This window comes from Geotrypetes seraphini, chromosome 14 (assembly GCF_902459505.1).
Source record: "Geotrypetes seraphini chromosome 14, aGeoSer1.1, whole genome shotgun sequence".
Taxonomy (NCBI): domain Eukaryota; kingdom Metazoa; phylum Chordata; class Amphibia; order Gymnophiona; family Dermophiidae; genus Geotrypetes; species Geotrypetes seraphini.
In genome coordinates, this window is record NC_047097.1 from 32,185,514 (window position 1) to 32,210,785 (window position 25,272).

A 25,272-nucleotide genomic window follows, 5' to 3' on the forward strand; every position below is an offset into this window, starting at 1 on the left:
CTACCTTTGATGTGAATCGTGCCTCTGGAGGTGCATTAGCCACACCTACAGTGGCATGGCATGCAGTAAAATGCCTACACAGGCGTGATCACGGTGCCGTTTTTGGGGGGCACTGGTAAGCACCTTGCAAATCGGTTTAAAATGTCCTTTAAAAGACATTTTTCGCTTAGCTTAGGCACCTTCTGGCATCCGGAAACAGCATCAGAATTGCACCTACGGAGGTGTTTTATGACGTCTAATGGCACCATAGGTGTGGCTAATGCTGGAAGTGACTAGACATCCTAAAACTTCAACGTAGGTACCGTTAACGTAAAAAAAGGTAGGCCTTGAAAACCCTGGCCTACATTTCTGGCGGCTACCTTCACCAAAGGCGCAATTCTACGATGATTGACACGCAATTGGCGGCCGTCGGTGGTGCTGTTTATGGAATCTGACCCAGAGCGCTAAGATTCCATTTTAAACTGCAAGATAAATCGGCAATGTTATACCGAGTCAGTGGAAGCTGAAAATGTTAATACTGAGCAGAGTTTTGGTTCTAACCTGCTCATAAGTGCACTAAAATAATAATTGTACAAATATTTCCCATAAAATATTGTTTATTAAACATTTAACAGACATCTTGTTTCAAAAAGGCATTAATTGTACAATGGAGGCACGTTACAAGTCAGATAGTGTAAATGCGACTTCCCTGACTTAATGCCCTCAAAATTCCATCCTGCTACGGTTACTTATATATACCTAATATATGATGACATTTTACTGCCTGATACTGTATAAGGCACATGCATGCATATTGGGGGGGGGGGTGTCTTTCCCCCTCACACAAGAATTCCTAAAAGTTACATCTTAATACTAGCTTATCTAATAAAGAAATGTACAGAAGAAACCAAGAACAAGTATTACAATATACTTACAGAGGAAAAATTATCCATACACACAGCTTTAAATCATTTTGCCTTAAAAGTCAAACTGCTGCTCCCATGTTACTCAAGAGTATGCACTGAAAATCCTGTATCCCGGGGCCTGCCTGTACTCAACTTAAATTACTTAAATTTCTCAGATTTTTTATCACCGCTGTGGGTTAGAACTCTGAGAGGTGTTACTATTTCTTCTCCCTTCCTGCTTCTAGTCAAAGCTGACAGGCTGATTGATAGCTCGCTTCCCCTCCTTCCTAGTATTTCCAACAAAATGTTATGAATGGCTAAGAAAATAATATAGATCTGGCTTGCTAATAATACTTATCTGCTCTACTTGCTGCGCTTGGGACCGAATAAAAACTATTGAAGATTATGAATCAATGATAGTTTCACATTTTAAATTTCATCAGAAGCGATCTTGAGTTACAATTTCATTGTGTAATTATACAAGGTTGCATGTCAGAATTTAGAACATTGTATTTGCGTGTGTATGTATGTTCTTCCAGAAATTTTTTCCAGCTGGGTGGCACTAAAAAGTAGCCGGCTAGGGCAGGACAGGTAAATTTGGTGCTAAGCCAATTACCCCTCCCTGCTCACGCTGAAGGAGTAGGGCAGGGGTGTCCAACCTTGTAGCTTCCCTGGGCCAAAAAATGTTTTTCTGGGGCCGCACAAACAGTAGCTGATGAACAAAAAAAAAAAGGCTGAGCGGATCACTAATATACTAGATGTACGTATCTAATAATAAACCTTCCTCAAAGGGACACTTTGGAGAGGAAACCAAAAAAGCAGTAATGCTTACCCCGACTGAATGATCCTCCACATGCACCGCTGACAGTGGGAGCAGCCACAGGCTTCCGCATCCCCTCTCTGATGAGCGGAGATGCTGCATCAGCTGTCAGCGGCGCACATGGAAGATCATTCATTCAGGGTAAATATTACTACTTTTTTGGGCCTCCCACTTTGAGCTTAGGCTCCCTCAAAATGAACATCTCCCCTGCTGTAACTAGTAGGGATCCCCAAGCCTCACCAACCAAGGGCCACCTCCTTCTTCTCCAACTTCCCAATTTCTGCAACTGGCAGCAATATTGCAGAGCTGCTGCCTTTCCTCCTCCGTGCACCCCGCCCCACCCCCCTCCACCTCACTGTGGCTTTCATGCATGTGTGAAAGCAGTGGCAGCCTGAAGATATTGCCATTGGCTGCAAAGCTTGGAGATTTTGAGTTGCCAGACTGGAGGAAGATGTCTTCAGTTGCCAGGGCTTTGGAATCCCCAATAGCTCAAGTCTTTGTAAATTGCACTCGGGTTGGGAGAACCTTTGGTGCCCATCCACTAATTTTGGGCTCTGGTCCCTCCCCTAAATCAGCTGTATATCACTACGTCGCTGAATATAAAAATAACTGTGATGCGCTTATCCCAAAGCTAACATATTCCAGTTAATAAATTGAAAATACAACAATTTTTTCTACCTTGTTTGGATATTTTGTTTTTCCATCATCTTGGTCTCAGTTTCTCTTTCTGATTTTTGTCTATCTTCGACTAATTCTCTTTCCAGTGTCTGCTGTCCATTTTTTTCACCTTTTCTCTCTTGTTCCATTTCCTCCTTATGCCTGTCTCCAACTTATTGATTGTTCCCTTTCAGCTATCTTAACTTTTTCTTTTCTTTTGCCCCTGTCCCCTCAAATTTTGCCTTCTTTCTCACCCTTATTTTGTTTTAATTGTTCAGTTTTCCATCTTCTCTCAGTCCCTAGCTCTCCCATTTCCCATCTCACTCCTTTCCCAGCCTATTTCCTGCTACCTACTTCCCATTACCACATTTCTACCACTGTACTCGCTGCTCTCTCAACCATCTTGTCATCTCCCTTTTGACCTCATTCACATGGCTCACTGCTTTCAGAATCCCTCTCTCCTCTGGTCATGCTATAACTCCCTGTCCCTTTCTTTCCATCCCCTTTCTTATCCCAGCTCTCTTCCCTCCCCATGGTCCAACATTTTGCTTCCTCCCCCTTGATGCTGAACAATGAAATGGAAGAAAAAATGCTGGATCTCTCTGCCTTCCATCCACAGGCCTAAAATTTCGCCCTACCTCCCTTCCATCCCCAGATCTAACTTCTCTCCCTTCAGACCATTGCCCACCATCTCTCTCTCTGTCCTCTCTTTCTGGCTCCGTAAGCTCCTCCTCCTCCCCCCCAAGCCCAATCTAGCACTTCTTTTAATACCCTCCCTCTCTGTACTTTAAAAAACCAAAACACAACCAGTCCAGGAGGCTTCCTTGGCCCAGCATGTTCTCCCCCTCCTCTCTGCGCCCATGCATCTCTACTTCACTCCTCCATCATGTCCAATAATTATTTCTCCTCCCCCTCCTCTCTCCATGTGGTGCACCATCTCGTTCCCTCTCTCAGACACCCAATTCTCCCTTACTGTTCCCTCCATTCTTCAATCCTATGGCTCATGCGCTCTTCATCATTCGTCCAAAGTCTGTGCTGCATCCCTTCTGGCTGGCTCCCATCCTGCAATTGTTTTTCTGGTGATTGCGTACGAGGAGCCGACGCCACCTGTGGATAACTGCAGCAAGGGAGCCGGCCAGAAAACTACCTGTCGGAGGAAGAAGCTGGGCTGCACAAAACTCCTTGTCGGACTGCAGGTTGGACACTCCTGGAGTGGAGACAGGGAAGAGGATTGGTGTGCGGCTTCGATGAGCGGGGCTGCTTGTAGATCTGCAGATGAAAGATGACAGCTGGGCGCTCACCTAAATTAGCCGGGTGGAGTGCCTGGCTAAAACACGCTAAGGAGAACACGAGATATCTTAAGTTATACACATTGTGTGGGGGGGGGTGGGAGGGGGGCGGCGGCGGTTATTAAACCTTTTAGAACTGAGCTTCTGTATGTATTAGTGTTTGAGAAATGTAGTACAATACTCTAAAAGGAAATTACTTAATGAAGACTTATGCTTTCTCTTGTTATTTAAACATCAATAATTATGTAACCTATCTTCTATAATAAAATCCTAAGCGCGCATGCGCACTTAGGACAGCGTGTTTCCTGATAAGTGTGCCGTGTCCCTCCGTGCTGAATTCCATTTTCAAACACCGAGGCAGGGAACACTCCCGGCGACTCCCCTCTCCAGCTCCTCTCCAAGCCTCATGCCCGTACCCTTCGCGCAGGAGGGCAGCGCCAGGGCAGGAATGGTGTAGCTATAGGAAGATCTTGCAGGTAGCCTCCCATCCTTTCCCCGATTTAGGTCATTCTGTTTTACCTCAAGAAAGCATAATTAATCCAGACTACCTGGAGAGAGAGAGAGCCTCCAAAGGTATATCCTTTAGTTTAGTCAGCAGACATACAGGGGACCGGCTACATCTTCAGGCATCGTCTTCCACCAAAGTGGCAGACCTCTCCACAGCAACCAGGGAGCACTGTAAGGTCCGCTGCTGCTCTTCTGTCTGCCCTCCTCTTCAAAGCAGCCGGCTGGAGCGAACCTCGCAGGCCGCTCTCCACCTCAGTAGCACATTCCCTCTGACGTACCGGATCACGTCAGAGGGAACGTGCTACCGAGGTGGAGAGCGGCCTTCGAGGTTCGCACCGGCCGGCCGGCGATCCTCAGCAGGCTGCTTTGAAGCGGTAGTTCGTGCTGGTGGGCCAAAAGGCACCAGGAAGCCGACTGCTGGACAGGGGAAGCAGGCAAGGGGTGGTGGTGGTGGTGGTTGACAGCCAAGGAGAGAGAGAAAGAAAGACACATCTACTCTAGCACCTGTTAATGTAACAGTTTAAAGAGTAGTAATTGTATATTTATTTATTTAATTTGATATGACAGTGTTGTCTAATTTGGAAGGTCTCTTCCTGAAATCTGAGGGAAGAATTATGTTATTATAACTAATAAAAGTTATTTGGACCAATATTGGCTTGGGAGTTTTCTTCCACACCAGCAAAGACTTTGAGATCTTTTATTAAACATTATCTCCCCAAACTCATTTTGTAGTAAGACATAAGAAAACTGACCGTTGCATTGTTTTACCGTCACAGTTCATTTTCACGGTCATATATTTGAATATCTCGTACATTCCATTCCCCATCTTACTTGTCTGCGAGTTCTGACTAGATCGTAAGCCCTCCATACACCTGAACAGTGCTAGGAACACCGGAGAAAGAAATGGCACAGGAAATGCCCCTTCAGCAGGCATGCTTGGGAACATGCTGGTTGGCCGACAGTTTTTCAGCCCCCTCCCCCGGTTCTCTTCCTCGCCTTACTTTCTGTTTACCTTCTAGGTAGCAGTCTTCATGAGCTTTCCTCCATTCAAGCTCAGTACACTACTGTGGGCCTTAAAAAAAACAAACCACAAGCATGCATCCTTTTTCCCCTGAGTGTTGGAGAATGAGGGTGGGAGGAGGGTGGTTGTAATAGGAGTGGTGCAAAATAATAAGCTGGGCCGGTGCAGTGGACCAGGCGATCTTTATGCGCCATAGAGCGTGTTACCAGAGTGAAGTTAAAATGCAGAAGAGCAGAGGACAAGGTTAAAGAAGGAAGACTGTGACCCTTGCTCTTAATGTTGCTCTTTATATTTACAAAACAAGTTACCGTCCCTCTTTGGGCGCCTCTTGTAAAATATAAACATTACAAAAGACTAGAAAACTTAAAAGCTCGAGGTCCCCTTATCGGCTTGTCCAAGTCACTTGTCATTCACATTGGCTTGGATTAGTCCATACTCTACAGCTTTTGCGAGACACTCCTTCGCAGCATCGGTCACCGGGCGCTTTTTCTCATCCACGTCGTCCTTGGAGAGCACACACAGGATCTCCAACATTTCACTTTCCATCAGCTTGGCAGCCACCTCCTGATCTGCTGCCACCATGTTCATCACAATCACTGCTCCGCGGTACTGCACCTCCACATTTTGACTCAGGAGCAGAGCTTGCAAGATCTCCAGCCAGTGAACAGTCTGTGGTGCGTAAAGCAAAGCAGATAAGAACAAAAATGAGACCGAGGTCCATCAAGCCCCCAGCATCCCACCTCCACCAGTCTGGGTCACAGATATCTGGTAGATCCCACCCAGGAAGAAGAGCTAAATACCCATAGGTCATTTCCAAGAATAAACAATGGCTCTCCCAAATCTACCCGGTTAACAATTTATGTTCCTTTCCTCCAAGAACTTCTAAACTAAATTAAACCTTAAGTTTGTATACCGCATCTTCTCCCTTGGATTGGAAAAAATCATATATCCGACCAATTATTAAAGAAAAAAATGTAGAGCACAATGAACTGTCTAACTATAGACCAATATCTAATATTACATTTCTGGCAAAATTAACAGAAAAAATTGTTTTCAACCAAATTTCAGAGTTTATAGAACAAACTAATGTGTTACATCTGAATCAAACCGGTTTTAGACAACACCATAGTACAGAACACTCCCTTATTGGTATGACAACTTCTATTCAATATTTTTTGGATCATCATCAATCGGTGCTGTTAATTTCGTTGGATCTTTCAGCAGCGTTTGATACGATTGATCACCAGTTACTCCTCGCTCGACTTCAATCTATTGGGGTTACAGATGAAGTTCTAGCCTGGTTCACATCTTACTTTAGTGATCGTACTTCTACAGTTATCTTCAATAATTCTTCATCTCTACCTTCTCAGATTTCTCATGGGGTTCCACAAGGATCTATTCTTTCACCTTTGCTTTTTAATATTTTTCTAGCACCACTGATGACACTATGCCAATCCATAGGATTTCATGTTTTTGCCTATGCCGATGATATACAATTATAGCACCCCTTAAATAACAATAACATAAGTGAAATTTCGGTCATTAACGGAAAACTTGATCAAGTTCATCATTGGCTAGATAAAAACAGACTGGCCCTCAATATCAAAAAAACTAATGTTATGCTATTTCCTTGGAAGGATAGTTTTCCTCTTGTTTCTCCAATTTCAATTCATAACACTCCCCTACAATTAGTTAAAAATGCAAAAATTTTAGGAGTAATCTTTGATAATAAACTCAATTATCATGATCATATTAGTAACATTGTGAAAACTACCTTTTATAGGTTGCGTAAAATTCGTTCCATCTCCAAGGCACTTACTATATTGATTCACTCTTTGGTGATGTCTAAAATTGATTACTGCAATTCTTTATTCAAAGGAATTGCGCTATATGAAATCAAACAACTACAAATTATACAAAATACAGCTATAAAATTAATAACTAAGTCTAAAAAATTTGATCATGTAACACCTCTCCTCAAAAAGGCGCATTGGCTCCCTGTTATTCATAGAATCACTTATAAGTTATGCATAATTATTTTTAAAACTCTAAACAATAAGACCCCTGCATTTTTGTTTAGGTTACTTATTCCATATTCTACAAAGAGAATTCTAAGATCTAGCGAACAAAATCTGCTATCTATTCCTTCATTAAAAATTATTAATACGAGGAGACAATTTATTTTTTCATGTACAGCACCACAGACTTGGAACGCCCTCCCTATTTTTTTACGGGAGGAGAAAGAGTTTGGGAAATTTAAAACCAAATTAAAAACCTTCCTTTTTAAAGATGCATTTTCAACATAATTTTATTATTGGAGTATTATATTTTACTTTTGTTATACCTGTGTTACCTATTTCCCTTTTGTATTTTCCCTCAATGTTTCTTCTTTACTTTATGAATTGTATTTCATCCCTCCTTACCCTATGTTTAGTAATGTTAAAATTAAGAGCAATTTACCGCTACTTAAGTATTTGTATGTATTGTATTGTTTTCTAATAATTGTAAATTTTATAGTGTACATCGCTTAGAATGTTTGATTAAGCGATTAATCAAGTCACCTAATAAACTTGAAACTTGAATCGTAAAGCTCGGCACGGGTTACCTCTTAGTATACCTCTTTTGAACCCTGTTATGCTAGTCACCTTGACCACATCCTTTACCATCAGATTTTATAGCTTAATTAAGCACTGCGTGGAAGGGGAACCCCCCCCCCCCCACACACACACACACAAAAAAAAAATCTTCCTCTATGGTTTACTAGCAGGTCATTAGTTTCATTGAGTGTCCTCTTGTCTTTATGGTTTTTTTGCAGGTATTTTTATTTATTTTTTTTTCACCAACAGCTTGTTTTTACCTCAGCCTGCGCTTTAAATTTAGTTAGCTTTCTCTCCCTCTCTGCTCAACATTGAAACGCAATGTGACTGACATCAAGACAATGTTGCTAGTCCTGACAGGCTGGTTTAAAACCCAAAGAGAACATCTAAAATACTAGATTTATTAGCTTTCAGCTCATAATATGCAGATTAATGCATTTTTTTATTTATATTTTTTTTTTTTTATAATTCTTTATTCATTCATCAAGTGTACAAAAATTGCAACACAATAACATAGATTTAACCACTTGTACATCTTATCATTATAACTTATAGTTGTAAATATAACCCTCCCTCTACCATCCTGAAATCCTTTTAGTAATTTTTATTTTACATGTAATAAAAACCCTCCCCCCACCCCACCCTTATCTTACATATTGAGAAATTAGGTTCTTACCTGCTAATTTACTTTCTTTTAGCTGCTTGTCCTGGGATATTTACTTATTATGACAGGGGTTGCCATACAGCAGATTCCGAGTAATTAATTACAGCTTCTGGTGGAACTCTTTATGTCACATTTATAAAATGGAACGGACAATAGCCACACAGCAAGGGAATTTTAGAAAATTTCAGGAGATTTGGGAGCCATTAACAAAATATTGTAATGATTGAATATTAAAATGCACATCCAGGGTGGAGGGAGGGAGGGAAGGGTTTTTTGATTTGAATATAGGAATGGGGTTTATGGTAGGTTTTCTTGAATTTAAAGAATGTTATTGATTAGGGGGGAGGGGGAAAAAATTCAGATGTGCATTTTTGCAGATTATTAAGTGTTGTATTAAACTTTAATATGCTATAACTGCTGTTACACTTATTGTAAGTTTTGTGGGTTTTTTTTTTTAATTCTTTATTCATTTTTTTATGTTGAATAAAGAATTGGAAAAAAAAAAAAAAGAATTTATTGAGGGGGAAAAAAAAATGCATCCTCCATGACTCTCCACATTAGTATGAACACTTACCCGGGACTGATGACCAGAACAAAGGCCAGCAAGTGTACGCAGAGCTGCTAATATCGTATCAGTCTTTCCTGTGTCCAGCAAGCACAAAAGGAGATGTACACCGTCATTCTGGAAAATCTTCTCTGCTCCAGCATCATCCCTGGCCAGGACAATTAGGTTCTGAGCTGCCTGGAACACAAGAAATGAAACATTTGTGGGCTCAGAGCCGATAACTAATGCATTTACTCTCTTGTTATTTTTTATCTACTCTCTGAGAACGTCAGTGAAGCTTCCAGTTACCATCATGTTCTGGTCTTTCTAGGGAACCTTTAATCTTTCAGATTACATGCAATAACAGAGCTGCTGATAGTTTCCTGAAAGGTGGAAGGCTATTAATTAAAAATATACTATGCATAGCCTGTAATGTCTACTGAAGGAGCTTGGACATCAAAATGCCAAAATTATGATAATCAGCAAGAAAGACAAATGCTTTAGAAAAGTGAGAATGGAAAAAACCCCAACTCCTTACATTTCTGAAAGTCACTTGAAAAGAACTTAGATTTAAAGCTACCGTATGGGCATCTGAAATATGATTTTCAGAAAAATGTGTTGGCCCAGCTAAACTCAAATAAAAGCACACAGGAGATGATGGAAGTGGAAGAACCTTCGGAAGAGGCAAATTGAATCTGCTGAATCATTCGTGAAGGAGAGAGAGAAGGCAGAGAACCACATGGGAAGATAGCATCACAAAAATGGAGAAAAAAAGAGGCTAGCACAGAGAACTGGCACCACAGCTGTCAAGATTAGTATTAGAATTGTTGATAAAGGAAGAGAAAAATAACTTAATCAAGATCTCGAAGTCTTGATCCACTAGGATGCAAAGAAGTAACATAGGATGCAGTATTCCGTGGATTAAAATGGCTTAAAAAAACTCAGCAGACACTCTGAAGTACACATCGCTATTCAGTATTAACAAGTCTCAGGGGGCTGAAGGCATAACCCACACAAAACGTGTGCAAATATAACCTTATGACATACATCCTGGAGTGTCTTATCACTTAACTCAAGAATAAATGTTTAGTTTGATTTGCACCCGATCGATCATTTGGTAAATGCTCCCACCACATCACAAATAAGGAATAATACAAACACATGTATTTGCAGTGGTCTACCTGAAGCAACTTTTAGAAGATCACTACCAATTTTTAAACTGACAGAACTAGAATTTCAACAGAGCCAACCAAATATCCAGCTTCTCCACGAATGTACAACATATTTGAAATATTCTATAGTTGCAGTACGGTGTGAAGTGACGGCACTCTGGAAAAGTGATAGAAATTCAAATACCCAGCCCCAGAGGAAACTGACAGAATACAATATAGGAAATAGCACGAGATGGAAATAACTATGTATGTTTAGGATGCTGGCTAATGGAAGTGATGCATTAGCCCACTTAGGTGGGGAGGGGGGATGTCAGAGGGATCTTGAAGGTTTGATGTATAAAACTCAAACTAGGATTGGAGTATTGCTGCTAGAGACATTTGTATGCAAAAGAGGTGACAGCCATCATTTGTATTAGGACGTTAGTCCAATAAAAAGTTCATGGGTTCTGTTCTATAATTTGCAGGCTCCCCCTTTGACCCGGTGTCTCAGAACAGGATCAGAGTACCAAGGGAGGAAAAAACATGTGACAAGCAGATGTAAACAGAAAGTCACAAGCAAGTTGAAAAGACGAGTTGGCAAATTGCTCACAAGTAAAGTACAGTACAAACCAAAAGCATGTGTGCAATGCATAATTCTCCCAGAGACTCTACCTTCTGCTGCTTCTCTGTATCTTTTTCTTCTGGGTTAAGAAGGATCTGAAACATCTGCTCCACACGGGAATCTGTAGTGGACATAAGCCGGACCTGAGAAAGATAAAAGGATGCTAAAGGGTGTGTATTCTTCAGTTTTATCTCATTTAGGGCCCCATGGCAGGACCTCTCCCCTCCTCATTCATTCACAAAATAAACCAGAACCTGAAAACACAATGGGCCGGCCTGGTGGCTTAGTGCATGATTTTCCAAGTTGGTTCCAGAGTACCTCCTTGCCAGTTTGGTTTTCAAGCTATCCACAATCAAACCAGAGAAGAGAAAATGGTAAAACTAGAGGACATAATTTGAGGTTGCAGGGAGAAGACTCAGGAGCAATGTTAGGAAATTATTTTTCACAGAGAGGGTGGTAGATGCCTGGAATGCCCTCCTGAGGGAAGTGGTGGAGAGGAAAATGGTGAAGGAATTCAACAAAGGTGGGAAAAAACAGAGGATTTCTAATTAGAAAATGAAGGATGTAAATTAAAGAGCTAAGGCCGGTACTGGACAGACTTGCACGGTCTGTGTCCCATATGTGATGATTTGGTGTAGGTTCGGGCTGGGGAGGGCATCGATGGGAATTCCACTAATTTGGAACATGAAGATGTTACTGGCCTAGACTTCCTGCAAACAGGATAGTTGGATAGGCTGGAGTGAGCAAGGATGGCAAGGATGAAACCTAGGACGACAATACCAGACTTTACAGTCTAGGGCCCCAGAAATATCAAAGAAGAAACAAGTTAATTTAATCATGTATTTGTAATGGGTATAACTAATGGGCAGACTGGATGGACCGTTCCGGTTCTTTATCTGCCATCATTTACTATGTTACTATGCATGAGATTGAAGGCATTGTACACAAATCTCTTTCATGCCAATCAGGTTTTCAGAATATCCATAATGAATATGCAAGAGGGTACTCCAGGACCAACTTGGGACACACTGGTTTCTTGCAAAGGAAGCTGGCTTTGATTCCCAGCTCCAATCTTCTGCTTCTCCTCCTGGCTACCACGGGGGTTACTGGGGAAAGGAGGAGTGCCAATCACTGAGCAAGGGCTTCCAGGGGGTGCACTACCGCTTGAATCCCAGCCACTTAGATAGCACTGAAAGGCATACACAGCGCTGTACGTTTTCACATTTATAGATGGGCCCTGCTCAGAAGAGCTTACAATCTAACTTGGACAGACAGACATGACATATAGGGTTGGGGATGCATTACAATGATTGCATCAAGTTCCATCCCTGGTTCTAATTCAGCTGGAAGCCCAAAAGGAGCGGAAGGAAACTTCCAAGTCCAAACACCCCATAAAGATGGCAGCAAGTGAATCTCTAGCACTTCCCAAATCCTTTATCTTCTCCTTACCCCCAGCCTCCCATCTGCTATCTGCTGCCTCTTCAATTTCATTCTTTATTACTGTCATTTGTTAAAGGGTCACTCCTGAAACAATGCTGTACCAGGCCACTTACTGGAAGCAGAGAAATACTGGCACCTCTTATAGTGATAATGTTACTGAAGTGTCAGCTTTTCTCTGCCTCCAGCAGATGGTTGGCGGACATAATCCACTTGTCTGGACTGGTCTATCGGGACGATAAAGGAACTACAACCAGCGATGTAAATTCTGCTCAAGGAAGCAAAGAGCTCCCTTGCAGCTGCTCCTGGATCTGGGAGTCCATAATTTGAGCTTCTGCAAGTGGTTACAGCTCCTGAAGCAAGCCCCAGACTCTCACCTTCTCCTGGATCTGTACTCCAAGGTTGCGAACTGCCTCCTGAAACACCTTGTTTTTTGGCTCCAGAGAAAGACACCTCTGAAGGTCAGTGCTTGCCTTTTCCAACTGCCCCAGCTTCTCTAGCGCCTGGCCGCGGCGAAACAGCGCCTTTACATCACCACCATCCACTTCGACTGCTGTAAGGACATGATCCGACAACTTTAAAGACACACCGAGACTCAAAAACCTAAAACAATTCTTTTGAGTCCTGGGTTAGTCTGGGACTGTGAGAAAGGAGGCAACAACATTTATTAGTGTCCTCCGCAGAATCCCTGAGTAATAAATGCATGTAAACCGTTTTGAGCTCCCCTGGGAGAACGGTATAGAAAATTGAATAAATACATCAAATATTGGTTCATTTCCCTGAAGAATCACTAAATCTCTCACTGCATTTTTCCAGTTCTCTCATCCCATATATAGTCTTGAACCAGCCACTTAACCTCAATCTCCTGTAATTCAATACCTTGAGCCCCTTTCCATCTTGCTTTAGATAACATGCATAATTAGGATATCCACTATATTTTTCACTAAAAAACATAGACCATGATGGCAGAGAAAGACCATATAGCTTATCAAATCTCCCACACCAACGACCATGCTCTAGAATCCTTCCCTCTCTCTCAATGATTCTTTATCTCATATATTCTTGAATTGTACAGTGTGAACCAGGGTATTTTACCCACATCTATTCAGATGCTCTCTCTTCCTCTCATATTTTGGCAGGATCGAAGTATCTTTCTCAATCATTTCCCTCCCTTTAGTTTGTTCAAGGAATTGGAAGCTCATTTTTTCAAAGTAAGGATTAAAAAAAAACCCATAAACAACCTACCTTGGGTAGCATCAGCTTCTGCTTTGGAATAATCCTCCTGTAGAAATACAAGAACAGCTTTGTATAACTGGATATTCCTTTCATTTTTCCTCCTTTACACATTAAAATTATTTTCTTATGAAAAACTTTAAATAGGCTGTTTATCCTTCTGTTTTGCCAATGTTGCTACATATATTGTGTCCTCATCAGCTTTTCAAAATCAGACAAAAAAAGTTTTGATTAATATTATTAAACCCTAGGGGGATGCAGAGGCAGGGATCCTGCTCCCAATTCCCCCAGCCATCTAACTAAACTGAGTGAATGGATGGGCACAGTTAGTTGTCTGGGTAAATGTGTTAGTGGATAGGTAAGGGGTAACTAGATGATTTTTTTTTTTATTCAAGACTTAACTTCTACTTACAGCCACTGATGTTAGGGCCTTTGCTACCATTTTTGGGTCATCTTTTGAAGTCCTTTAACTAAGCTGCTCACCACGGGTTAAAATGCACTACCACAGGGCATGTTTAAAGGTCCCACAGTAATTTTAGGATTGGCAAACACTACCCACAGGCTGGTGTGGCTATGTTAATTAGTTAACATGTGCACATGCCCCATGCTTAATGATTAGCGCAAAATTAGCCCTTGAGTCTCAACTGCCTAAGGTCTCAAGCGCTAATGGGGAAATTAGCGTGTGGCCATTATTGAAAAAAATAAAAAATCTGCCTTTTACCAGCAGCACTAAAAATGGCCCGCATTAAGGCTACTGCTTGGTAAAAGGGCCCTGCGACAGAGGCTATGAAACCCTGCCCCTTCCACAGGTTAGTTCAGCTCCTCAGACAGGTTTCCTAGAGGAACTTCTTGGCCAGGACAGCTCAAAAAGGGCAACAGCTTCAGGAGAGGGGGAAGCAGAGGTGGAGAGTTTAAAAGGAAGAACCAGAATCAGAACCCGGGGGTCCCAGAGTGAAGGAAGGACGGGGAGGACCAGGAGAGAACTGTAACTTATGCCCAGCTGAGGTAGGAACCCGTTGAACTGTAGTTTTTATGCATGAACCGAACTCCCGGCTGGACGCGAAGGACTGTCACCCAGAACAGACTCAACTAAACTGAGAGGGGCAGGGAATTTGTGGAAAGCAGTGGGAGATCTGTGAGGAAAGCAGACCCCTAATTCTGTGGAAATGAAAGCTTATTCTCCTACCTCCCCAGACTGCTAGTTAGCGTTTGTTGGGTAACCGGGCTACGGATGTTAAAGGCCCCAAAGTGGGGCGTGGCTTGGAGCGCGCACGATATGGCAGCCTAACCGCAGCGCTCCCGTATCCAGGCAACAAACGGAACAAAAATAAAACTTCTACTTTCTCAAATCGCTATTAAAAATATATAAAACAACGTCGGAAATGGCAAGCATGAAGCAGGGGAAAGCTGAAAAACCTTCAACATCGGGAATATCAGCAAAAAGAACAAAAGTAACTCCCCTGTCACCATCGAGTGTGCCGTTCCCGATGGAGACTGAAGAACTCACTGAAAAGTCTGATATTATGACTGAACTGTTCAAAATAAAACTGATGCTGACTGAAAATGCCAATAAAATATCAGAAGTAAAAGAAGAACTTCTTAATATGGTTTAATATGAAACAGGAGATCCAAACGGAAAGACTGAGAATGACAGTGCTGGAAGAAAAAATGGAGAAATTTGAATCCTTCACACAAGAATATGACAAAGATAAAAAAGAAGTAGCAGCTTTAAAAAATCAAATGGTGGACATGGAAAACCGAGGAAAAAGAAAGAACATCAGAATTTTGGGGCTGGCTGAAAATATTGAAGGGGGAGATCCTGTACAATTCTTGGAAAATCTTTTACCTAAACTGCTTCAGCTCAATTCAAAATGGCCGTTAGAAATTGAAAGAGCCCACAGAATCCCCACAAGAAAGCCAGTAAATCAGGCTGCTCCAAGACCTTTGATATTCAAGGTTTTAAGGTATCAACAAGCTCAAGAAATATTAAAAATGGCAAAAGCAAATAAAAACTTGAACTATAAAGGATCAAAACTGATTTTAGTTCCGGATTTTGCTAAATATACAGCAAACATAAGAAAACAATTCCTCACATACAGACAGCAGCTGAAAGAAAAAGGATACATATATGGATTATATTATCCATCTACTATGAGAGTATCCAGTGGAAATAAATCCATATATTTTCAAGACCCTGCAAAACTGAAAGAATTTTTGACACAAAAAGAACCTATGTTTACATAAAAAACAGAATAATTCAGCTGAAGAAAGAAGAAAGAAGAAAGAAGATGGAAAAAAGGGAAAATAAAGAAGATTATAAAAAAAAAAAAAATTTTTAAGACATAAGAAATGTTATTAATTGGAAAAATAATTCATTGAAATAGTGGATGCAATGATATAATATTATTTTATTAAATTAATTATTAATAAAATATTAACATCCACAATCATTAATATTATTTTAAAAAAAATATATATATATAATAAAATATTAAAAAAAAAAAAAAAAATTTGTTTTAATTATTAAAATATAAATAAATGAATTATTTACTTAAAAATTTATATAAAATACACATTTTAATCAAAATAGAGAATTTATTCAATTATATAGCATATTAATTTATTATGATTAATGAATAATGAAATGATTTACAATGAAAATATCATTAAAAATATTGAAAGGAAATTTTATTATTACTATATTGAGAATAAGATATAAAAATGAAATATATTAATTTATTATAAATACAACTTTTAATTCTGTGTAAGAAAATTATAATTTTATGAAATATATACAAGAAAATAATTTGATTATTGACAGGATTAATTAATAAAATAGATGTCTACTATAAGATTTTTATTAAATTCAATTATTCAGTCACATTAACTTATTATAAAAAATAAGAAATTAAGTTATTGATTGGTAGATAATTAATAAAATATGAATTTATTATAAAACTTATTTATTGATATAAAATGTATATTTTATTCAAATATTTATTCAAATTAATTTATTATGAAGATGATCTAAGAAATGATTGAAATGCATTATTATTAATAATAATATTTTTATAAAAATGGATATATTTAATTTACATGATGAATAACAGAATATATAGAGAATAAGAGCTATAGTTGTAATATATTTATTTATTCAGAGTATTATATTACATATATGCATGATATTGAATTTAATTTTATGAATCAAATATATATAATTCTCAATAAATTTATAAAATTTTATAGATTAAATGGACATAATTTACAATTATATAAGGGTGGAAGTATAAAGAATATATTGAATTTAGAAATATGTTTTTGAATAATATAATGAATTATTAGTTGCCTGGGAAAGGAGATTTAGGTTTTGCATGACCAATGCGTGTTCCAAATCAGAATATGATAATGGGTGGGGAGGGAGGGAAAATAATGGGTGGGATACGAGATAAATTTTTATTGAATGTGCTGGGAACTAATCTTGTAAAGTATCACAGAATATTGGTTACAACATAATTATTAATTAGATGGACATAAAAATGTATTCCCTGAATATCAATGGTTTAAATCATCCTATTAAGAAGAAGAAATTATTATCGTTCCTTAAAAATCAAAATGCGGACATTTACTTCATTCAAGAGACCCATCTTTCAGAAATTGAATCAAAAAAATTATCTGGAGGTTGGATTTCTAAATGTTTATTTGCACCGGCTTTAAAAAAAAAAGCTGGAGTGGCTGTTCTAATAAACAAAAAATGTAATGCAGATTTTAAATTAATTAATTATGATCCCTTAGGAAGATGGGTACATATCGAAATGGTTCTGGGAAATACAACCCTGAATTTATTCAATTTATATGCTCCTAATACGAATCAAATGGAGTTTTTTAAACAAATTCAACAATTACTTTTACCACTGGCTACATCTAATTTAATAGTAGCAGGGGATTTCAATGCTGTAATGGATCCGATATTGGATAAAAAACCAAGTAAAGTTATAAAATCATTAGGTTTAGATAATTTGATTCTATCTTGTGATTTAGTAGATATATGGCGAATTCTTCATTTTAATGATCAGGAATTTTCTTTTTGTTCTCAGGTCCATAAATCTTTTTCACGAATTGATTATATATTTGTTTCTAATAATATAGCGCAGCGTGTACTAAAAGCAATAATTGATCCCATTATAATTTCAGATCATGCTGGTGTGTGGATTAACCTTCAAAATTATGATGTTGAAAACTTTGATTCAATATGGAGATTTAATAATGATTTATTAGAGGATTCAAAATTTCTTGAAGATTTTAAAATAAAAATGCAAGAATTCTTTCAATTTAATGAATCAGATACTATTAATGCTGAGATCTTATGGGATGCTTTTAAAGCAACTATGAGAGGAAATATTATTTCATACTCAACATTTATTAATAAACAAAAAAAAAAACAATTTATTGAAATAGGAAAACAAATTAAATTACTAGAAAATAAATTAATTGAGAAATGGGAAAATAAAACATTACAAGAAATATTAAAATTAAAAGTTAAATATAATGAGATTTCTTCTCAAATTGTGAGAAAAGACATTTTCAATAAACAAGTACAATATTATGGAAATTCAAATAAAGCGGGGAAATTATTAGCAAATTTTCTTAAAGTAAAGAAAAGAAAATCTAAGATTATTGCAATCAAAGATACACAAGGTAACACACATACCAACACAAAAGATATTATAACACAATTTCTTGATTTTTATAAAGAATTATATACTTCCAATTCTTATAAAAATAAAGAACAAGATGGATTAACTTTTTTAAATTCATATATTGGACCAAATATTCCAGATCATATAAAAGGAAGTCTAGAAGAACCTATATCTTTAAAAGAGTTAGAAACAGCATTGAAGTCTCTTAGAGTTGGATCCGCTCCAGGTGGAGATGGGTATACTGTTGAATTTTATAAATTTTTCCAAAATATCATATTACCACATCTGTTAAATTTATATCAATATCAAATAAAGAATGAAAATATTTCTGGTACTATGGCAGAATCGATAATTATAGTTTTACCAAAACCAAACAAAGATCATACTCTTGTATCAAATTACAGGCCTATTTCATTATTGAATGTGGATAACAAATTAATGGCTAAAGTATTAGCATTAAGATTGGCAAAAGCCCTTCCTTTCATTATTGACGTACATCAAACAGGATTTATTACTAAAAGACATTCTTCAAATAATACTAGATTAGCATTCCACTCATTAAATTTAGCAAAAAATATAAATGATCCAGCTTTTTTAATATCTTTAGATGCAGAAAAAGCCTTTGATAGAGTGGAATGGAATTTTATATACCAAGCTTTACAATGGTTTGGTATAGGATCCGGTTTTATTAAAATGATTCAGACATTGTATAGCTCTCCTGGAGCAAGATTATATATTAACAATAATTTATCAAATAGATTTAACTTGCATAGGGGAGTTAGACAAGGATGCCCTTTGTCTCCTTTACTTTTTGATATTGTCCTAGAACCTTTATTAATTGCAATAAACAAAACTAAGGAGATAAAGGGAATATCATTTACCAGTTTTGAATTTAAATTATCTGCATATGCAGATGATATATTATTATATTTAAGAGAACCGGAAACTACTATTCCATGTATACTTAATTTAATAGAAAAATATGGTACTTTTTCTGGATATAAAATTAATTGGAACAAATCTGAAATTCTCCCAATAAATGTTCATTGTACCAAAGGATTATTTGACCCATATTCATTTATTTGGAAAGAAGATGGAATAAAATACTTAGGAATTATGATCAAAAACACAATTGAAGATACAGTCAAAGAGAATGAAAAACTTTTATTGAAAAAAATAACAGAAATGTGTGAGCAATGGAATCCACTACATCTTTCTTGGTGGGGAAGAATTCAAACAGTTAAAATGATGATATTGCCTGTGGTTTGTTACCAAATGAGTATGATTCCAATATTTTTTCAGGGGTCATTTTATAAAAAACTTAACAATGTTCTTACAAAATTTGTTTGGTGTGGGAAAAGACCAAGAATCGCTTTAGTATCATTACAAAGACCAATTATGGAAGGGGGGGTAAATTTTCCAAATTTTTATAGGTATCATCAAGCCTATATTTTAAGACAGGGTATGTATTGGATCCTCCCAGACCTTTTAGAAAATGTACCAGATTGGCTGTATTTAGAATGGCGGCTCCTGTTCCCTTTATATCCAGAACAGTTAATAACTATAACTATGCCTAAAAGATACAAAGACCACAGAATTTTATTTGACACTTGGAAAACATTGAGATATATCAGTAATCTATCACCAGAACCTATTGCTAAATCTCTAAATCAATCAATATGGATAAACTCCAGGATCAGAATTGGCGGATTTAAAATCGTCTGGAAACAATGGATAAATGCAGGAATAAGAACATTGAATGATGTTATATCAGAAGGATCACTGCTTAGTTTTTCACAATTGCAAAATAAATTTGGATTAAATAAAACACAATATTTTAAATGGATGCAATTGAAGCAGGCCATTCAGGAAGGGTTCCCTGAATGAAAAAATCTAAATAATCAATATAGTCTACAGGTTCTATGTTTCCAGGCGGATTATTTGGGTCACCAAGCCGCAAAATGGTACAAACTGATATACGGATTTTTAAATAAAAAAAAGAAAACAGGTCTTAGGGATATTTGGAGTATTGAGATTGGTCAGACAATTTCTGAATCTCAATGGCCACGATTTTGGTCCTGGAGATTAAGATCTACAAGGTCAGCATCTATGAATCAAACATGGTTGTTTTTATTACATAGAGTGTTCTGGACCCCAACGCGCCTGCAAAAAATAGATAGTACTAGATCTAATAGATGCTGGCATTGTAAATTGGAAATTGGGACGTTAGATCATTTAATCTTTTTCTGTCCCTGTGTAAACGCATTTTGGAATTCAATTTGGCCCCAAATTAATAAGTTACTAGAAAATCATGTAGGACTCTCATATGACACTATATTATTTGGCACTGCAATGAGAACTAAGAGTCCGATTTCAGCAAATAATAATAAGCTATTACTAATATTAACAGGAGTCGCCATGCAACAAATTACTCAAAATTGGAAAGATTATACCAAATTAAATTATACGTTCTGGTGGAATTCTGTCTGTCATATTTATAAAATGGAAAAAATAATAGCGTTACAACAGGGAAATCTTCCTAATTTCAAGAAAATTTGGCAACCATTGACAAATTATTCTAATGATTAGTTTCTTAGCACAATGATAAAAATTATATATGAATGGGGTGGGAATTGATTAATTAATGGAAACATATTATATAAAAAGGGGAAGGGATTTATATTTTATATATTATTGTATAATCCTTATCATATTATATTTTAAATAATATGAATTATTAATGATAAAATTTTGATATGTAATAATTAATAATATTATATATGAATCAAATATTGTAAGAATGGAAAATTTATAAATAAAAATTTAAAAAAAAAAAAAAAAAAAAAGGCCCCAAAGTGTGGTGCATGCTTTTATTAATTTTTTTTTTTTAATGTGCAATGTATTAGCATACTATGTGCTTTCTGCATCATTAATTTAAAAAAAAAAACCACACGCTAAGTTTTACAGTAATATCCACATTTTGCTTCTGTTTTCTTACATTAGCCTGAAGAGGTAAATTAGATTAAACCTGTACTGTCACCTTCAAGTATGGATAAGAACATTTTCCTAGGGTCAGATGTGAAATACAAACAGCTAGCCACAATGAGCCGACATGGCCAGTGTTTCGACACCACAGGGTGTCTTGCTCAGGAGTCAGAAATTGTAATGTCCTTTAAACGGACTTGGTAATTTGTGACTCTTGAGGAAGACACTGTGTGGCATCGGAAACACTGGCCATGTTGGCTCATTCTTTATACAATATATCAATTGCAGACTTGAGACTTTGTCTTCGCAATGAAACTAAGTGAACCTGGGAGAATTTCTATACATACCCAAAACTCGATTCGTAAATATGTGCTAGAAAAGGCACTGTATTAAGAGTGTTTCAGTATTACAGGCTACATTTTTCACTTCTGACTCTTGCACATTATTTACAACTCTCACCAGCTTAAGATAGCAAGCAGCCCGGTTCCGGTACAGAACTGCTCTGTCCATCCTGTCTTTAGAAAAGTTGATGGCTTTGGTGTAACAGGCCACTGCTGCTTTGTAATCTCCAGATTTAAAAAATGTATTCCCCTCTTCTCGCAGGTACCCTGTGGTGTCCTAAGAAAATAAAGAGGGATAAATTCTGATATGGATTTTAATAGAATATTAAGTTAAAATGCTGTTACACTTATTGTAAGTTTTCAAAAATGAATAAAGAATTAAAAAAAAAGAGGGAAAAGAACAATGACCAGAGCAGCAATACACATAAAGGGCCATAACCAAAAGAAGCAGATCTAAGTCCGATTTGAACCTAGTCGTCCAAAGTCAGCAGGGCACAAATGTCCATTCTCAAAAAATACGTCTAAAGTATACTTTTTTCAAAAAGCATCCATCTGTACATCCAGGCGTTTGATCATCCAGACCGCCACTACGTCTATCTTTATATCACACTCGCATTCAAATATTCATCCAAGTCCCAAACGCCCAGAACAAGACCATTTGGACGTCGGAGGGGCCAATCTTGTAATCGACTGGCCACCCAGACATGGCAACAGAACAGTGGGGCACCTTAAGGCACTGCTGTGAACTTCACAAAAAGGATGCCTCATAAACATCTCACCAGAATTCCCATATAAGTAATGTTGAGCCCCCCCAAACCCACTATACCCCAATAACCCTTATGGCTGCAGATGGCACCTATATGGCAGTACAGTAGGGTTTGGGATTTTTTTGGTGTGCTCACATTTTCCACCATGAATGTAGTGGTTAGTGATTTATGGGCCTGGGTCTTCCTCTCTATGGTTCATTAGCCCACCCCCAGGCTACTTAAGAGACTTCAGTGCAGCTCTACTAGGCTTTCTTATAGCAGGTGCTGATGTTCCAGAGACAGGTATGTACGTATTTATTCTGATTTTTATGGCGGTGTGAGGGGGGTCAGTGATCACTGGGGGAGTGTGTGGGGGTCTGTGCTTTGTGTCTGTAGTGGTTATCTGGTCACTTTGGATACCTTCTGGGCACTTAGTCCTGTTTCTAAATCGCCTAAGTCTCAAGGCATAAGTTCCGTCCAGACAGCCTAGTAAAACTTTCGATTATTCCTGCAGTACGACCAAGTCTAGGTCTGCCCACATCCCGCCCTAACCACTCCTTCAGAGGCCTAAAATGTCCTTGGATACGTCTAAAAAGCCGTTTTGATTATCGACACTTGGATGTTGAGATGGGGGAGGGAATAGAAAGGGAGAATTGGATGTCTGAGTGAGAGGGAAAGAGATGGTGCTGGGAACTGCCTGTACAAAAATTGTAAGGAAAGGGATTTTAGAGGTGGGAGGCCTTGGCTCTGGATGCAGAAACCTTCAAATTTCACTTTTGGAGATCCCCTGGTTTTCCCCATAGGTTATAATAGATTTACTCACTGTGCCATGTACCTGCCTGCTTCAGCTCAGGAATGCTGGGATAAATGGAGAACTACTCTGCCTCGAAGGTTTGTGGGACAAACTTGGTCTCTGGGCTGCCAGTCTTAAACCCCAGAAAACCATGCACCACAAAGGGGGAGAGCCCCATGCATCTGGCCCATTAATCCTGGCCAAGCCAGGAAAGAGTTAAATAGCCTGTGCTCAAGCTGCTGATAAATCAGGGACGCAAACAACTATGCAGGAGTTGGCACCTGAGCTCAAAAAAAATACAAAAGCAGGCTGGCTGGCTAGGTATCCCCAAACGCTGATCCTGCTAGCAGCAGACTTCCGCAATGTGAGTCTGTCTTCTGCCAAGTGGGAATTCTGGGCACTGAGCCTCCAACTGAACACAGACAACTAAAAAAAAAACCCACCTGAAAATAAAACCGCAGAGCAGAAAAGAACTTTCTGCAAGCAACGTGTGGGTTCAGATGCATAACCCTAGTGTTCAGGACCATTAGACGCAAGCCCCGGTACGGACAATTTTAGAGTGATTGCACTCTAAGAACTTTTTAGAAAGTTCTAGCTCGGCCGCACCGCGCACGCGCGAGTGCCCTCCCGCCCGACAGAGGCGCGCGGTCCCTCAGTTAGTATAAGCCAGCTAAGAAGCCAACCCGGGGAGGTGGGTGGGACGCAAGAATATCTGCCTGCTGTCCCTGGATAACACCTGTTACGGTAAGTAACTGTGCTTTATCCCAGGACAAGCAGGCAGCTATTCTTGACTGATGGGTGACCTCTAAGCTAACAAAAAGAGGGATGGAGGGAAGGTTGGCCATTAAGAAAACAAATTTTGTAATACAGATTGGCCGAAGTGACCATCCCTTCTGGAGAATGCATCCAGACAATAATGAGATGTAAAAGTGTGAACTGAGGACCAAGTAGCAGCTTTGCAGATTTCCTCAATAGGAGTGGAACGGAGGAAAGCTACAGATGCTGCCATTGCTCTGACTCTATGGGCCGTGACAGAACCTTCCAGTGTCAGTCCGGACTGAGCATAACAGAAAGAAATGCACGCTGCTAGCCAATTAGACAACGTGCGTTTAGAAACAGGACGTCCCAATTTGTTCGGATCAAAGGACAGAAAAAGTTGGGGAACTGATCTGTGGGGTTTCGTACGCTCCAGATAGTAAGCAAGAGCCCTTTTACAATCCAAAGTATGCAGAGCTTGTTCCCCAGAATGGGAATGAGGTTTGGGAAAGAAAACCGGTAGAACAATGGATTGGTTGAGATGAAATTCCGAGACAACCTTGGGGAGAAACTTTGGATGTGTACGCAAAACCACCTTGTCATGATGAAAGACCGTAAAAGGTGGATCTGCAACCAGTGCATGAAGCTCACTGACTCTCCTGGCAGAGGTAAGAGCAATAAGGAAAAGTACCTTCCAAGTGAGAAATGATATTAAGACAAGAAGTCTATACTGTAAAATACTGAGTGAACAGGTAGATGTTTACTCTTTCCAAACATATTAGGACTAGGGGGGGATGTGATGAAGCTACTAAGCAGATGTTAAAACAAGCAGGAGAAACTATTTCTTCACTCAACATGTAATTAAATTCTGACTTTGTTGCTGCAGACTATGGCAAAAGCAGTTAGCTCAGCAGGGTTTAAAAAAAAACAGGCTTTTATTAAGATGGACTTGGGAAATCCACTGCTTAGCCTTCTTGGGATCTGGGTTGGCCCTGACTGGAAATAGGACACTGGGCCTGAGGGACCAGGGAAGGGCAACTGACTTCCCCCTGCCCACTCCCATCATGCTCTGCGGGACAACTGCTCTTGCTACATCGCTTCCGCCTTTTCGGAGGACCGTTAGCGGCCAAGGCTGAGCGGAAGTGGCTCCGCTTCTGACTTCCTGTTGACAGTTGCTCCTCGCCACGCCCACCAGCCTCCGCCCCCGCACGTGTGACCCGCGCATTCAAGGGGCCCCCCGCGTCCTACCTCCAAAGTTGCCATTGCGGCGGCCGATTCCCCGTCGCCGCTCCGGCGTCCCGCCCCCTATGACGCAACTTCTCCCCTCATGAAGCACTTGCTGCCTGAGGGGGCGGGACGCCGGAGCAGGGGAGCTCCCGGGATTGGTCCTTTGCGGCGCGTAGGAACAGACTCAAAAGCAGGTTTGACAGGCCGAACAGAGTGCGCAAAGGCGCGAACGGTTGGTACGCGCGTCCTGCGCCTGCGCAACGTGCTTGCGGAGGACGCGCGAGGCGCCCCCGGCCGCGCC

General features: G+C 39.2%; 1 protein-coding gene across 1 annotated transcript; it reads right to left on the reverse strand.

Annotated features, from left to right (window-relative positions):
* Positions 1-5,577: 5,577 nt before the first annotated feature.
* UNC45A (unc-45 myosin chaperone A) lies at positions 5,578-25,225 on the reverse strand. Its single transcript, XM_033920788.1, has 7 exons — positions 24,993-25,225; positions 21,568-21,726; positions 13,439-13,475; positions 12,571-12,746; positions 10,807-10,899; positions 8,996-9,181; positions 5,578-5,847 (listed from the first exon to the last, which is right to left on the reverse strand). Exons 1-7 carry the CDS (start codon positions 25,005-25,007, stop codon positions 5,578-5,580), a joined length of 936 nt encoding a protein of 311 aa, XP_033776679.1. The 5' UTR covers positions 25,008-25,225.
* Between the last annotated feature and the right edge of the window lie 47 nt (positions 25,226-25,272).

Bases quoted from the DNA above. Each gene is read 5' to 3' on its own strand.
- UNC45A (XM_033920788.1), bottom strand. The intron at 13,476-21,567 runs GTGAGAGTTGTA...GTATTTCTACAG, and splicing joins CTGCTTGCTATCTTAAGCTG to GAGGATTATTCCAAAGCAGA. The intron at 12,747-13,438 runs GTAGGTTGTTTA...ATGTCCTTACAG, and splicing joins AGAAGCTGATGCTACCCAAG to CAGTCGAAGTGGATGGTGGT.